A 15,561-nucleotide genomic window follows, 5' to 3' on the forward strand; every position below is an offset into this window, starting at 1 on the left:
TGACAGGGAGAGCAGGACCCCGACCTTCTTGTTTGCATTATCACCCACTCAATATGTAACATCCTGCTTATTACCCAGCTAGCACCTAAAAACACAAACAAGGTGACACAAAATAAAGATTCAAAGATTATTTTATTGGTTAAAAAATTCTTTGTGTGAGCGCAGACTCGGCCTAATGGTTAGGCTGCGCACCCTTGTAGCAGGTTGCCTGGGTTTGAATCCAGTCTGCACCCTCTTTCCGCATGCTATTCCCCCACTCTCCCAGTTTCCTACACTATCCACTGTCCTCTCCTCTATAAGAAAAAGGTGTAAAATCTGAAAAAATTATTTGTGTACACATCTTAAAACTAGCTCCTGATAAAGCTATAAATAATGCATTCGTAACAACTTATTCCTATCAGCCTCTTTCTGGTGGCATTAATATTTCCATTAAAGGTAATGTTAAGGTGAACGGGATTTCTGCACGAGTATTGATGTCGACTTTTGTCCTCATTGAGCTCTCCTTCTTCTCTGAGCTTTGCAGTCGACACCGACAAGCAGAAGTCAAACGTGTGATCAGGTTGTCCTTGGCATCGCTCTTGATGTTCAAAGTTAATAACCGTTGTCAAAGGGTTTCGATCAATCAGAATCAAGAATTAAACACAGCTTGGTGATTACTAAGAAAGCCAGTTGATGAATGTTGATAAAATAACTAGACAAAATGAATGCATTTAAAGGGTTAAGCAACACTGACACTCAAAACCTGGCTGTTTCTGAGACCCCTTCTCCAATCTCTTAGTTTTTTTCTAAGTTTGAAGTGCAGGTGAAAAATGTCACATAAGCAGACTTCTCCCAAAAATGTAATTCTCAACAAATGTAATGTTTCAGTGATATTTCATGCTCTGAGGTGTCGGCATTAAATGAAAATATCTGTTGCGACCTGCCTTCTTCCTATCATGAACCCTGTGCCAAACGTGCAGGGTAGCTCCTTCACCACCTGAGGAAAGTGTGCAGAAACTTTCACAACTCTAAAATAAAGAAAGAAAACCTGAGATGTGACTTCTGTAAACATGTCTTGTATCAGCGCTGTTGTGGAAACACTTAAAACCACATGAGAAAGTAGGAAGTGGTTTGTATGAGTTTATTTTGTTGAAGAAGTGTCAACATCAGAAGCTGTTTACTGTAAACGGTGGATTTGATATCAGAGTGCATGTTGTGTCATCAGAAAACAAAGTTGCTTACTTTTCTTGTAGCACAGAAAACAATACTCTGCTTTGACCGATGTTCTCTTTCTCTCCATTAATCCACCTCCCTACCTCAACCTCGCTTCCCTCTGCTCTCTTGCTGTGCGTCCCCCATCTCTCCCCCTTAACTTGACTCCCCCTCTGCTTGCCTGCCTCCCCTGCTCTGACCTCCCTCATAACGGTCACACTCCCTCCCCTTCACCCTCCCCACCCATCAACGACAGATCGTCCCGGGGTCCAGGACCACAACCGCATCGAGCAGCTCCAGGACCATCTGTCCGAGACCCTGCAGGCCTACATCCGTGTGAACCACCCAGGCGGACGCCTCCTCTACGCCAAAATGATCCAGAAGCTGGCTGACCTGCGCAGCCTGAACGAGGAGCACTCCAAGCAGTACCGCTCGCTCTCCTTCCAGCCCGAGCACAGCATGCAGCTCACCCCGCTCGTGCTGGAAGTGTTTGGCAGCGAGGTGTCATAGCAGAGAAGGAGCGCTCCGACATACACACATTCATCACACACAGGATGATTAAACAACCCATACCGCCTTTCTCCAGAAACCCCTAACCCTGATTTACCTGGACATGTGGGAGAAAAAAGGATATCCAGATATCTAGACAGTCACCTCTTCCTAACTTGCCCATCCTCCTCATCCTCCTCATCCTCCTTCTCTGGACCTCAAGCAGCAGATACCTGGAGCTCTGGATTTACGGATTTCAGACCCCAGATTATGCTTTGGATTTCTGCAGTACTTGGACAACCAGATTATATTTGACCTCTGGATTTAAAAACACAGTACTGCATTAAATGTCATTACATCCAGATCCTCTCTTCATCCCAAAAAACGCCTTTCTCAACACCACCTCTACCTGGACATCACCGCCGGACTCCTGCCTTTTGTTTTCAGCGATGACAGCTGGATGGATGTGACCGTCACATCCTCTCTACCATCAACCTCATAACATTGTTCCATGTTCACATCATCGCGATGAGCGACAGGAAAAGTTGCAGATTTACATCTTTTAACCAAGCTGGCAGGTTTGAGGTACAGACATATTTTAGCCATGTTACTACACCAGTGTTAGATAGCTATAAACATTTACGGTTTGTAACAGCAAAGACATCCAAATATATAAATATCTACATAGCCAGCAATGTGCAAGCTTAAAGTAACGGAAACACTTCAAACGGCATGGTTAAGATGGCGTCTGGCAGGTGTGCTTTCATGCCCTGCTTCTGTGTTTGTGCAAACTTAGAGAGGTCTCAGATGGTCGGCTGAAGTTAAAGTGCGAGTGTTTCAGTGTGAAAACGGTGTAAGAGAAAGGAGATGTAGAGGAAAACGAGTAAAAGAGGAAGGACGGATGGAGAGAAATGCTACGGTTAGAGTTCCCTGTTCGCAAGACAAAAGGGAATTACACAAAACAAGAATGTATGTATAATGCTATATAAATATAAATGATACGTATAAGCTGATATATATAAATATAAATATATATTTAAGAGAGTGTTTGCTTCCATGGAGGCAAACAGTTCTGAGTGTTGTATAATGTAGAAGATATGAAGGCCCCTCTTCGGCTGTGTGTGTGTCCTTGTTCAAACGACACACACACGAGAGCGCACAGAGACGTGTGTGAGGAGACCTTCTATTTTTGTGGTGTGTGTACAGTTTATGAGAATATTGATGGACCACAAGGGGGTGTGTGTACAGGCTCTGACTGAGGGTTTAGTGCAGGGAAGTACTTCTCTGTTGATGTTTTTTAGTCGTGTGTGGACCTGTGAAGTTTGTAGACTGACATACGCAAACACAACGTCACGTTTTAGTGGATAGTGAGTATCCAAAAAGATATTTGTTCGGCTGGTTAGATTGCTGCTAAGACAGTTAGAGCTAGATAGTTGGATAGAAGCCAACTACCGGCTGTTGCCTCAGGGAAAAGTTTGTCTGATATTGTGTACTTGGTGTTTATGGTGTGTGTGGCGTAAGCTTACAATCATAAGACAGAGATTGTTTTTTGAAGCTCTAGGTATCACTGTGATTTCTAATCAAAACAAAGTAACAGCATAAGTAAGCTAAAGTGAAACTTTTTAAAAAACTAAGATTTTCATTCCGAAGCTTAATGTTTAATAATTAAACAGTTTGCATGATCATAATCAGACATTATTGTTCAATTAGACCCCATTATAAGGCATCATTTGAAAAAGCATTAATTTTAAACTGTAATAGATGAATAGCAGCGTTAGCTTTGTTTGTTTTTTCAGGGCGAAAAAAGTGACTTCTACAGATGGTAGCAATGTACAGTAGGAACAAAGCATAGCATATAGAGTTTGTGGAATGAAATCCTTCAGATGCTCTAAAACAGAGAGAGAAAGTTTTTATATTTAATACTGAAACCAAGCCTCATACCTTATCGTCACATTTATATCATTTCAACACCAGCCACATAAGCGAGGTTTTTAGGATGTTACATTTCAACATCACTACATATCATATCACGTTTCTGTCGACACAGTGCATGCTCACCCCTCACGCAGGCCTGGATCGCCCCCTTGTGGACAAACTTTGTAAATACCACTTGCTAAGTCTGTACATAGTTAGAGATTAATGTAGGCAAAATACTAAGAGAACTCAGATGTTGATGGCAGGATGCTCTGGAGATACAGCACTATATGCAAATTAGGAGATGGACTCTTGTGTTTATTCAGCCAGAGTGGACAGAGGCGGCACTCTGGGTCAAATGACTGAGTTCTGGTGCATAGAAGAAGAAGACTGTTGGGTTTGGGTTGGACCAGCGGCGGAGAGGCTTTTAGGGATTTGCAGCATGATATCAGCAAGTGTTGTTAATTAAATATCGAGAACAAGAGACGGATCCCACGGTCCTGCCTCTCTGATTTAAGCTCTCCCTTGTTCATGGAGCTGTCCCATTTCTTAAAGGGACTAAAGAAGCCTCTCCTTAAATGGCCCCCAAAAAGAGCTCTCTCAAAAGAAAAAAGAAATGAAAGAAAAAAACAGAAAGCTTCACAAACTGAGGCAGTGTAACATCTTCAGGGTTGCAGATGATTGTGCAAAATCCTGAATGGTGTCCTGTTTCTAAGTGACGATCACAACCCTTTCTCCCTGCAGAGGCGGGGCTGGAGTAGAACATTAGAATTGGGCACTTAAAGAAACATATCGTACCAAACCTCCCAATAGAGTCCCTCTTTCAGGGGTCACTACGGGTCTAGACCTGTTTCAGATGATGCTCCTCTTTACTTGTTTGATTGCAAAGGCGTCATGTGACTGAACATTCCCAGCAGTGGTCGTGTTGAGCATTCCAGTCAGCAGAGACTTGTGCACGATCTGAACTCAAACATCAGGAGCTCTTTGACCCTCCGACAGACTCCTTCATGCACCACACGGCTCCACCCGGGAGTGTCCTCTGTGTCCACTCAAAGCTTATGGATGTACACCTTTTCTCTTTCTCTCTCTTTCTAAAGTCTATCAATAAGCTTTTTGACAGTTATACAGTATACCCATTATATTTTCATTTTGGTGATTTGTTTTTCTTCCTCAATTTTCTTTCTTTTCAAGATTGTCAAATATTAATGCGTGTCAGAGTTTGCTGTCTAGCTAGAGCTTGGCTTTCTGCGCTGGGATGTCGTTCTATTGAAGCAGAGACGAGCGTGGTGGACTCCTTTTCCTAGAGCACGTGAATGACACCCCCCTTCCTTTTTTTTGACTGACTTTGAAGGAGAGATGGCAGAACAGCCCATGACGGCTTCACTCTTTGTTCAAGGACAAGGAAGCATTGATCCTCCGTCCTGTATAAAACAACAGGCTTGTCAGTGCAGCCGTGTCCCACCTGGAGCTGTAACCTGAGGGGAAGGAAACGGTGGAGCTGAATCTCTTCATTGTCAAAGGAAAGGCCGTCGCTTGCTCTGTAAAGAGAGAAAACAAACAGATATGTCTGCTTTTCCGGAAGTGGGATGTCCAAACAGTCAAGTGATCATGAACTAACACTGCCTCAAATGACTGACACAGGATTTAGCCAGTGGCAACAGCGACAGCGTAGGCCTGCCTCTACATTCATCACTCAACCATCTAACCACCTCTTCTTCTGCAATAGCCAACTACAGCAGGATTACTCTTCATAGCTTTAACTCAGCAGCCACTCAGGCTCTGCTTTGGAAAAAAAAAAAAAGATAAACTGTGGTGCACCAAGGGCTGACGGGAGTCGCAGATTTAGCTGCTGTGGAATCAGACGCGTCACTTTACTGTGAAAGGGACAATGCAGAACGGCTCCTTTTTGTCCCCAGACAAACATTTGGATTGGACCTTCAGAAGACTGTGTAGAATCTGTATAGAGAACTCTAGGACAAAGTGTATTTTTCAAATGAGAATTGCCACATGCAGACGTAGTGACGTGCTGTACAGACGGTGTGTGCAGTGACTGACGTTGAGATGTCGCCTCCTAAACCCAAAGTGTGACATAATCTTTCTCACTACTCTGTGTCTTGCATTGCAGCTCTTGAATTTTTTTTAAAACAATCATCATTTTGTTTCAGAATAGTTGTTGTAATACATAAAAAGGGGACTTTTTTACATCTAACATCAACATCTACATCATCTGTTTTAAAAGGAATGCAGGACGGGGTGACTGGAGCGGAGACTGTGTGTTCTGAAGGTTCGGAGCGATGGTTCATCTTAAATGGCTCTCTCTGCTCTAACACGGAAACAACTGCAGCTGAAAGACAGGAGCGGCTCACTGTTTCAAACTAATAGTTAGCTTGAGCATGTAGAGAGGCCATTAGCGCTCAAATGAACCAAAACAAGACTGCAGTCTCTTCCCTCTCTCCCCCTTGTCCCTTCAACCCAGGTCAGCAGCTCCACCTCAGTAGCCTTACTTACAAAAACCTCACTCAGCTGGAAACATTTAACAGATACCTCAATAATCATTTACAGGATGACTTTTTCACAATAGCCTTTAAGGGAACCAAACATAAACTTGCAACACACACTCACAACAAAAAACTCAACTCTCTCCTCGGCAGCCTCTGCAGTGTTTTTTATTTTACGACAGACTGACAGTAAACCAGTTGCCAGTTGAATAAAGACGAAGGTTGTCCTGTAGAACCCTCTTGCCAGTAGACCAGTCAGTATATGAGTGGATCCCAATGTTTCTAGATGTTTCTGTCACTCTCTGTTCTGCTCTTCTCACTCGATCCTCATCTCTGCCTCATTCTGTGTTTTCTGTCTCTGTTGTCTCGACGAACGGACGACGTGCCGCTAAGCTTCGGCGCTGGGTTTAACCCAACATACTACCTCTCCCTTCCGCACATATATACAGCGTGTGTGTGTGTGTGCGTATATCCACACATGCTGTATATATTTAGTTGCAGCATGACTGTGTTTATGATTTAACACTAATTTAGAAGGGTTTTTTGTTTATATGTACAGTTTGTTCCTTTTTAACTCGGTTCTACTTTCGAATGCTGGATGATTTATTTTACCTCAAACCTCAATGTAAGAAAACAAATCTGTACAGTGAGTCAAAACAGAGGCCTCTTCAGTATCACAGCACCACTGACGTATGTAATCACGACTTAGCTTTAAAGAATGGATACGTTCACATAGAAGTAGGAGCAACACGAATCATGTAAACACATCTGATTGTTTTTAGACATTTGGAGCGCAGAAACACCAAAAAGTGGCTTCATGATTAAGGCAGCGTAGCTCAGTTAGCTTCTGCATGGTAGTAGTGCTGGGCGGTATTGAAAAAGATGTTATCACAATAACATTTTTCATATCAGTCGATATCGATAATTATCACGATAAATATCAAATCATTATTTCATTTAAACTTAAAGGCAGATTTTTGCCCCTGAGTGAAAGTTGAAGACGGTTTGTTAGCATGTGTCTGGATTTAGTTCTCTGATAAACTTCTTAAATCCATAATTTTTGACTGCTTTGACAGGGGGTGTAATTACAGATTCAAATATGTCACATTTTCATCGAACATTTGTTGTATTTATATTGAGAAAAATTAGATCACGATAATTATGGTTATTGAATTATCGCCCAGCCCTACATGCAAGAGAATAAAACAGAAAAAAACACGAGATTAGCATACTTTAGGTCGGCATCCTGTCATTGCAGGAATGCTCTCTTTTAACCCAATTAAATTTAGAATTGATGAAATATAACAGAAGAAATAAAAAGTTGGAGGACAAGCTAGTTTTGATTTAGCTGCACACACCAGCAGGCTATCTGTTTCCTCTTGATTCCAGTCATTCTGCTAAGCTATCTGCTTGAAGGCTCTAGCAACATAATAAACATCCAGGCATTGAAGCGGTGAAGTTTACTTTTCAAACTTTCTAAAAGCTCATCAACTGTCTTGCAGAGTTAGCTGAGTTATTTAAAGCTTCTACTAAATGAAATTGTATTAAACAACAAAATAATGAAGCTAACACCCGGCAAAGCTAAAGCTAAGTCTGTTTTTTTTTTAAATTAAATTAAAGGAGATCTAGGGAGGGGTGACCAGGTTTTCAAACCTCCAAATACAACACTTTAATTTTACAGCAAACCCAGGGGTGTGAGCTCATGTATAGCTGCATTTTTTTTTATCAGTGCACTTTTTCCAACTCCATGAAAAGTGCCTCAGCAGATAAAAATCATGTCTCCCAAACTTTAAAATAATGTAATTATATAAACCAGTAAACAAACAGAAAGGTGTCAAACCAGGACGTATGGTCACCCTAGACTGCACTGAACAGACTCAGCTAACATCAGAACATCAGAAAATAGTACAAAAGAGACATTGATGTTTTTCAGTCTGTTGATGTGAATGTAGCATGAAACCAGAGGGTGCATGCTTCAAATGCAAAAAGTGCAGTGAATGAATTTGGACTCAGGAGGCAGCAGGCCCTACTCCAGACTGCTTCGCTGTAAATTCTGAACACCTTTGAAATATTTTGATAAGATTAAACTAACAGCTTCAGTAAAATGTCACCAGATTAAGCCGTGCTGGTTTGTTGCAGCACAGTCAGAAACATCTCACCAGACCTGATCGACCACCTTCAGCTGCTCGGAGACAAAGCTGGAGGTCTTTGAATAACTTTGTACTGCTTCAGAGAACAGGACGGTGGTGGTGGTGGTGGTGGTGGTGGTGGTGGTGAGACTGAAAACTACTCCACCCTTACCTAAAACAAAGTCAAAGTAGTGACATCAGCCCCTCCGTCTGCTTCGCCTCTGTGTAATGCAGGTTTCTGTTTGTGTCTCCACCTGTAGCTTTCCTCCAAACCTCTGAAAAGGCTTTCTAACATTGGGATCCCATTTTAGATAGTCTAGATACAAATAGTGTAAATGTTTGTCTACTCCACCATCATCAGTCTCACACTCTCTCTCACACACACACACACACACACACACACACACACATCTGCTCCGGCTCATCCTCTCAGCACTCTGCCTTCTTCTCACACTCACTGCTTCTGAATCCTCTGTTTATTCGCTGCTTTCACTCTGCGTCACAGGACCAGGCCTTCAATAGATATGCTGTGAATGACACAACAAGCCTTTAGTGATCACTTTTGTATTTTATCGACAAATGAATCACATTTCAGCTCAGTGTGTGCAGGATGACGCTCTTCTACGTTTTTTATGCAGTCAGCTGATGTTGACAGAAAGCTGTGGGCGGTTTTCAATATTGTACTGGATTAACACGGGACATATTTCATGACTATGGTAAAAAAAAAAGAAGACATTCAGTTCAGGACAGAACATTTACAAGAAAGCTCTTTGAAACCGATTGTTGATTGGACATTTACATAAAATCAGCTGAATCCTCAAAAATGAACCAGCAGATCATAATCGAGGATTTTGAATCTTAGGCAAATGTTTTCAAGAAATGTTCTGATTGCTACGTGATTAGAACAAGTTTTTGGAGTTGTCGGCTACAAAGACGATTGTAACTTCATCGTCCAGGGCTAAAGTACCGGTTCAAATTAGTTCAATAAAAAAAGTTAGTTATACTTTGAAAAACATGGTGTTGATTGTCTACCCCTGCTCTGATTAGTGACTTAGTTTATGTAATTATCTGACAGTTGTTTCTTAAATTGTTCCCTGTGATTCAACAAAAGATGTGAGAACAACGACACAGAACAACAAACTGGTTCAAAGGTAGACAACCAACTCCTGGTCCTTTTGAGGAGTGCGATGTAAAAGCTGTTTCTAGACTCTATTATAGAATCTGCATCGTTGTGAAACACTTTTTATGACAACCGGAACCCATCAGTGACAGAAACACTCACCTTCAGAGGAGGTACTTTGCCGACCTGTAATGCCCCAAAAGATGAGCCCGCAGTCGTGTCACCGCTGACATCTTGGTCGATCTAATGCAACAACTCCAAAATGGTCTATATTTTTATGGTTCCAAAAATAAAAGGGCCCAGAATGAGAAATATTCCCGTCTGCGTCAGGAGAACTGTCCCACATGTGTGGACCTGCAGGGAGCAGGCGGACAGGAAGTTGTCTTTTCTACTGTTGTAACAGATGCATGCTCGTCGGTCAGGACAGGTTTTCATCTGCTGCTCTGATTGCGTTTCTCTGCTACCTCTTCAAATATGTGCTTGCTCACACACATGCACTTAAAAGACTGCGCTCACGAGCGAACTTTCATACTAACTGACTGAAAAGACAAACACTGAACACAAAACACACACTCAGAAGGACACACACACACACACACACAAACACACACACACACACACACACGATGCACACCATGTGCACTTCTTTATCTCCCTCACCAGCAGTTTTTGCCAATGATGCACTTGTGTTTTTGTCTCTGTATGCTCTGCAAACGTCTCAAAAGATCTGTTGTCATCATCTCTGTTTTTCTTCTTTTTTAAAAACTCTAATCTCTGTAGAACGCCCAGATTAGTCGGGCGGTTAGACGTTAATTCAACATTAATTCATCCAGTGCAAACAGAAAGTTTCATGTCTTTTTAATGAAATAAAAAACAAACATAAATGCACATATTGCTCAGCTCAGTTGTACCTTGGTGTGCCTAGAACCCACAGCCTTATTTTGGGACAATATCAGGGGTTTAAACCAGAATACAGGACGACTTGTCTTTGTATTGCTGATGTTAAGACAGTTTCATTCGGTTTCAGTAGCTGTTTTCGCCTCTCTTCATATCCACACATCTGTAAATGTTGTATCCGTTTAATAGTCAGCAGTAGCTTGTTGATGGGAGGATCACGAGCTCTGTCTCCGTCTGCTGGTCGTTCTTTGATTTCATTCAGCCTGTCTGTTTATTGATCAGTAGTATCTCAGTAAAGATCTACCGTGATGATGCATCAGTCTTACAAAAGTTGTTTCTTTTGTTTGATTTGATTGAACATCGTGTCAGAGCGTCCAGCAGATGCTGACCTCCCATAGCAGGACGTGTTGTCGTCACTACGAGGACAAAAGAAAAAATACAAGTCGTAGTTCAGTCCCAAGATAAGAACCCCCCCCCTTCACCCATGCACACCACCATGCAGTAAACTCACCAGACCTCAGTGCTTCTAGCAGAAACTTGTCTTTTCAACATATACAGTTGCCATGGCAGGGCTGTTGATTGCACCATCAGCAGCCTTTTACATAAACAAATAAACAAACAAATAGTGTTATACAAACAGAACCTTAACCAATGTCTCTCTCTTTGTGGTCAGAATCACCACCTGATGTTTTTTTGTGTTGCTCTTTTCTTTTTTTGCTCTTCTTGTCTTTGAAGTTGATCCATTGTACTTTGATTACATGCATTGTATGTAGTAAAATACTGATGATGTTTTTGGGGAAATCACAAATAAAACAGCTGTACATAATGATGCAAAACCTCTGCTGTGCTCCTGTCTCTGTGTTCTGTTAGGCATGTCAGGAAATGGGGATTAAAGGGTTAGTTCACCCATGTGATGAGTCTCAAACGTGTTTATCTTCATGCATTTAAACATTTCTGTCTGAAAAGAATTAGAGATGAATGACTTTATTAAAATCAAAACAGCACACAGTCTGACAGAAATGTCCTTCCTCTTGAGCAGACTCTCAACTGTCAACTGTTAGGCCAGAACAGACTCTGATTAAAACTTGTCTCAATACATTCTTCGGCTCAACAAACTTAAAGGTGACATATCACGCTTTTTTCATCAATATATATTGGTCTAAGAGGTCCCCAAAAAATGTCTTTAAAGTTTATGCTCAAAAAAACACTTTGAAATCAGATTTTGGCATGCCTGAAGAACCCTCTTCTTCAGCCCTCCTCAGAACACTCTGTTTTCTCTCTGACCACGCCCCCTCAGGAAGTGAATGTGCCCTCGGCTCTCCAGCACGTTGATCTAATGTTTACATGTTGGCTGAATACACACGGCTGCTCAGAGATCACGTTACTTCAACCCTCTGAATCTGATCCAGAATCTGATCCTGACGGAGAGGCGCCTGCAGCAGGACCTTTCTGAACGATTGGTCATAGATTTAGTGTTTCTTGTTGTTTTATTTATCAGTATGTCGACGTGTGTCTTGGTACACAGCTACGAACATGTAGCTATGTGGCTATGCTAACTAGCGCTAGCACTTATCCATGATGAATAAAAATCATCCACAAGATCTTCAAATCTGCAGGCCTTGGGAGTAAAACCGACCTCTACCAGAAAGGCAGCAGGACCTTTTCTGAAGGATTGGTCACAGATTCTGTGTTTCTTGTTGTTTTATTTGTCAGTATGTAGATGTGTGTCTTGGTTCACAGGTACAGCTACGACATGTAGCTATGCTAACTAGCGCTAGCACTTATCCATGATAAATAAAAATCATCCACTAGATCTTCAAATCTGCAGAAGTGGGGAGTAAAACCGACCTTTGTGTTGACAGTCTACAACTAGCATGCCTCCCTCATAAGCTCCTTGTTAGCACACATTTGTGCAGGTAATGAAAAACGGGGAGGGGTTCAGTATTATTTATACAGTCTATGGGCTGAACAAGCTCCGAGCTCTGACTCCGTGTCAGACCAGATATTGTTGTTACGTAACAAAAACACGGAAGTCTGAAACGGCTCGTTTCACACACATTTACAGAAAGGTGGAGAAATCAAAACAGGGGCAGAATGGATTTTTTTCATTCTCGGGGGGTTTGTAGACATGCCAGGGACACATATTTCAGGTAAAGAACCATTAAAAAGTCAATTTTGCATGATATGTCACCTTTAAAGGTAGAACACTTTCAGGAAACAAAAAATGCTTTTTTAATATTTGAATACATGTTGCATGCTTTGAGCATCACAGGGACATTCTCCCGACATAAAGAGCCTTTTTACTTCATTTTAAAAATCTTTAAACGTGGAAACTTCAAAATAAAAGCATGACTGCATGAGAGAGAGAGCTTACACAGTGTATATCAAGTTTGATTTAATGTTCACAGTATTCACCTTAGCTCTCTGTGCTCTCTGTTTGTTTGTCATGTTAAATATAATCACATTCATTTTTGCATCTGAGTGAGTGTTATTAGGTCAGAGTTCACATAAATGTTTGGCCACTAGAGGGCGCTTCGATGCTGTTGAAGCCACACAGCTGACAGACTGGAAGAGTGAAAGTAAAATTTTTACTTTAATGTTAGTTTTCAAACATCACATCTTTATAAGTAATGTGATTTTATTTTCAAGTATTCCTTACTCCACATGTAAATGCAGATCCTGATACCCAAACAATTTTACAATTTCTCTAAACAGAAACGTTTACACAAAACACACACACACACACACACACACCCACACACACACACACACACACACACACACACACACACACACACACACACACACACACACACACACACACACACACACACACACACACTTAACCAGGGGTCTCCAAACTTTGCCATGCCCCATGTAGCATCAGTTTGTAGCAGGGAGTGTCTTAAGTTCCTGATACTTTATTTTAGCAAGCATCATCGTGAAACATGTATCTTATTGTGTAGTATTTCTCACTCTTTAGTATCTTTCTTTGTGAATAAAGTATTTTTAATTTCTTCTGAATAATATTTAACAGTAATATAACAGTGAACAGTCCACTATCTTGTTCTTAATTTTCATCTTTGCTCCACTTTCCCCCCTCTTCACTCAAAGTTTCTGCAGCCCCACTGGCCCCCCCCACTGGCAGGATCACCACTTTGTAAACCTCTGCACGGCACAACTCCATGAGAAAGTGTTTGGGATAAAACTTTAATATATTTCAAAACCACACACGTGTATGCTTGCAGGAGGCATATGTTCTCCCAAAGAGGTGTTTCAGAGTTGGAACACGCTATATGTACACATCTTTGGCCAGTAGAGGGCGATAGTATCATGTAGTCACATAGAGCAGGTAACACTTGTAGAATAATCTTCACCACTGTTCTCATATTTTATGGTTTCATGGTTTCTTTAAGATCACAAGGATTTTATGGAGTATTATGGGATGGCTTTAACTGAATATATCTGCAGTTTACATCCATTTTAGAAAGAATTCATCAGCTTGTTTTCTTCTTCACCTAATTTTTTCCCATTCTTTTGGAATAAGTGCTAGAAATTCAACTGCAAACACTTTCTTTCTACACTTCTATATAATAAAATACTGCATCATAGTTTGTTATCCCCACCTTCCTCCTTTATTGTATAATCTGTTCCCCTCTGCTGTCCTATTAGCTCTGAATGAATCTCTGTTTTCAGACGACAGGAGGTTCAGTACTTGTTCTAGAGGCTGTTACTTTCATTTCCCTCCTGATAGCCCGTCTGTTTTCTTTACCCTCCTCTCTCTGATGATAAGACGGCAGCTGTGGACGGTCTGTTTGAAAATATGTTCAGTACAAGAGAGATGAAACTAAACACACCAATAACTCAACGAGAGCTGGAGAGCTTCACGACTGAAAGTGTGAAACTATTTCAAACCTCTCTTTGGTTTTTAGATGAATTTCCTAATTTGTTGGTGTTTGGCTAAACCCAACCCGACCAGCCCTGTCGAACAGGATGAAACATACGCTGTAAAGTTATGTGCAAACCCTTACATGACCCAGGTCTGTTAACAGGAGGATGACAGATAGCTTGGCCTGTCTGTGATGGGAGTCATGCAAACAACATTAGGACAATTTCCTGCATGTGACCCGACAGGAGATGCCTGGCATACTCCATCTGTGGGCTTCTTGGAAAAAAGGGGACAAACAAGATAAAAAAGGAAAGAGAGAGGAGGATTATTGATTGCCAAAAGGATTATTTGAAAGCTGATATTTTATGTAATAACAGACTGAATGGCTTAAAATCAACCTGTCTCCTGACATGCACTGAGTTTACAGAGTATTTTCCTTTGTTGATGTTAGTGACACAGCCCCTCATGCTCCGATGACTCTGTTCTCAGGCTTGAAATAAACTACACCCAAGCTGCCATCAACACTTCCACTATATTGCTCTCATTGTGGTTTCTGTAATAACTGCATTTCTCGTATTAAGTTCTCTTCTGACCACCGACCAGCTCCTAATGGCTCCCACTGCTCCGTGTTGAATGACTATTATAACTGCAGCTCTCACAGCTCGTTTACGGAGAGGTACAGTTAAGGATGAGACAGGCGTCTCAAGTGTTACAACAGTCACATTCCTGTGTAATTACTGCACAGCTGTGTCGGGAAACTGCTCCGACCATGCTGTTACAGTGTGTCGTAACACTGCAGAACATCATGACTTTATGCTGGATTTAGTCAACTGAACACTCAGTTTACGCCCCTGAAAGGATTTTAAAAGACGCTGGAGAAACATGGGCGCTGTTTCAAACAATTACTGTAGATGTCCCACCTTTAGAAACCCACCCTGGTTTGTGAATGCCAGCATCAGTGTTGATGGGAAAAGATCATTTATAAGTTCCCTGAGATTCAGGATTCTCAAGTTTTACAAAGTTTATAAAAACTAAATAACTTCCTCCAGAATCTGTGTTTTTATAAAGTTGAAAAAGTCTTTGTGATCATAATGAGATACTAACTCTCACTATGACTTTCAAAATATCACACATGTGTGAGGATATGAGACTGACCATACAGTACGATACTGTATTATACTGTAGGAACCTCACATTGGGTGATCGCTTGGACTTTGGTCGAAGGTATCAGAAAAAGGCTCATGGGATGTTAATTTTGATGTTAAAAAATGTGTCAGCAACATTACAGTCCCAGTACAGTTGTTTTGACGGTAATGGTTCATGATTGTGCATATATTTAGTTGTTTTTTTTTCATGGAACATCAAGTTAGTTGGCACCTTAAGCATATAGACACTGTTGCAGATCCAGACCTCTGGCCTTGCTCTGTCTGAGGT

The 15,561-nt window shown here is 41.3% G+C and overlaps 1 protein-coding gene across 1 annotated transcript in view; it reads left to right on the forward strand.

The window, feature by feature from the left end:
- The window catches only part of LOC117821952 (vitamin D3 receptor A), a 115,933-nt gene extending 104,855 nt beyond the window's left edge, over positions 1-11,078 (forward strand). Inside the window, exon 10 of the mRNA XM_034696526.1 lies at positions 1,448-11,078. Within this exon, the coding sequence (XP_034552417.1) occupies positions 1,448-1,701 (254 nt within the window). The 3' untranslated portion in view covers positions 1,702-11,078. The remainder of the gene's footprint in view (positions 1-1,447) is intronic.
- Positions 11,079-15,561: the final 4,483 nt, after the last annotated feature.

Source organism: Notolabrus celidotus, chromosome 11 (assembly GCF_009762535.1).
Source record: "Notolabrus celidotus isolate fNotCel1 chromosome 11, fNotCel1.pri, whole genome shotgun sequence".
Taxonomy (NCBI): Eukaryota; Metazoa; Chordata; class Actinopteri; order Labriformes; family Labridae; genus Notolabrus; species Notolabrus celidotus.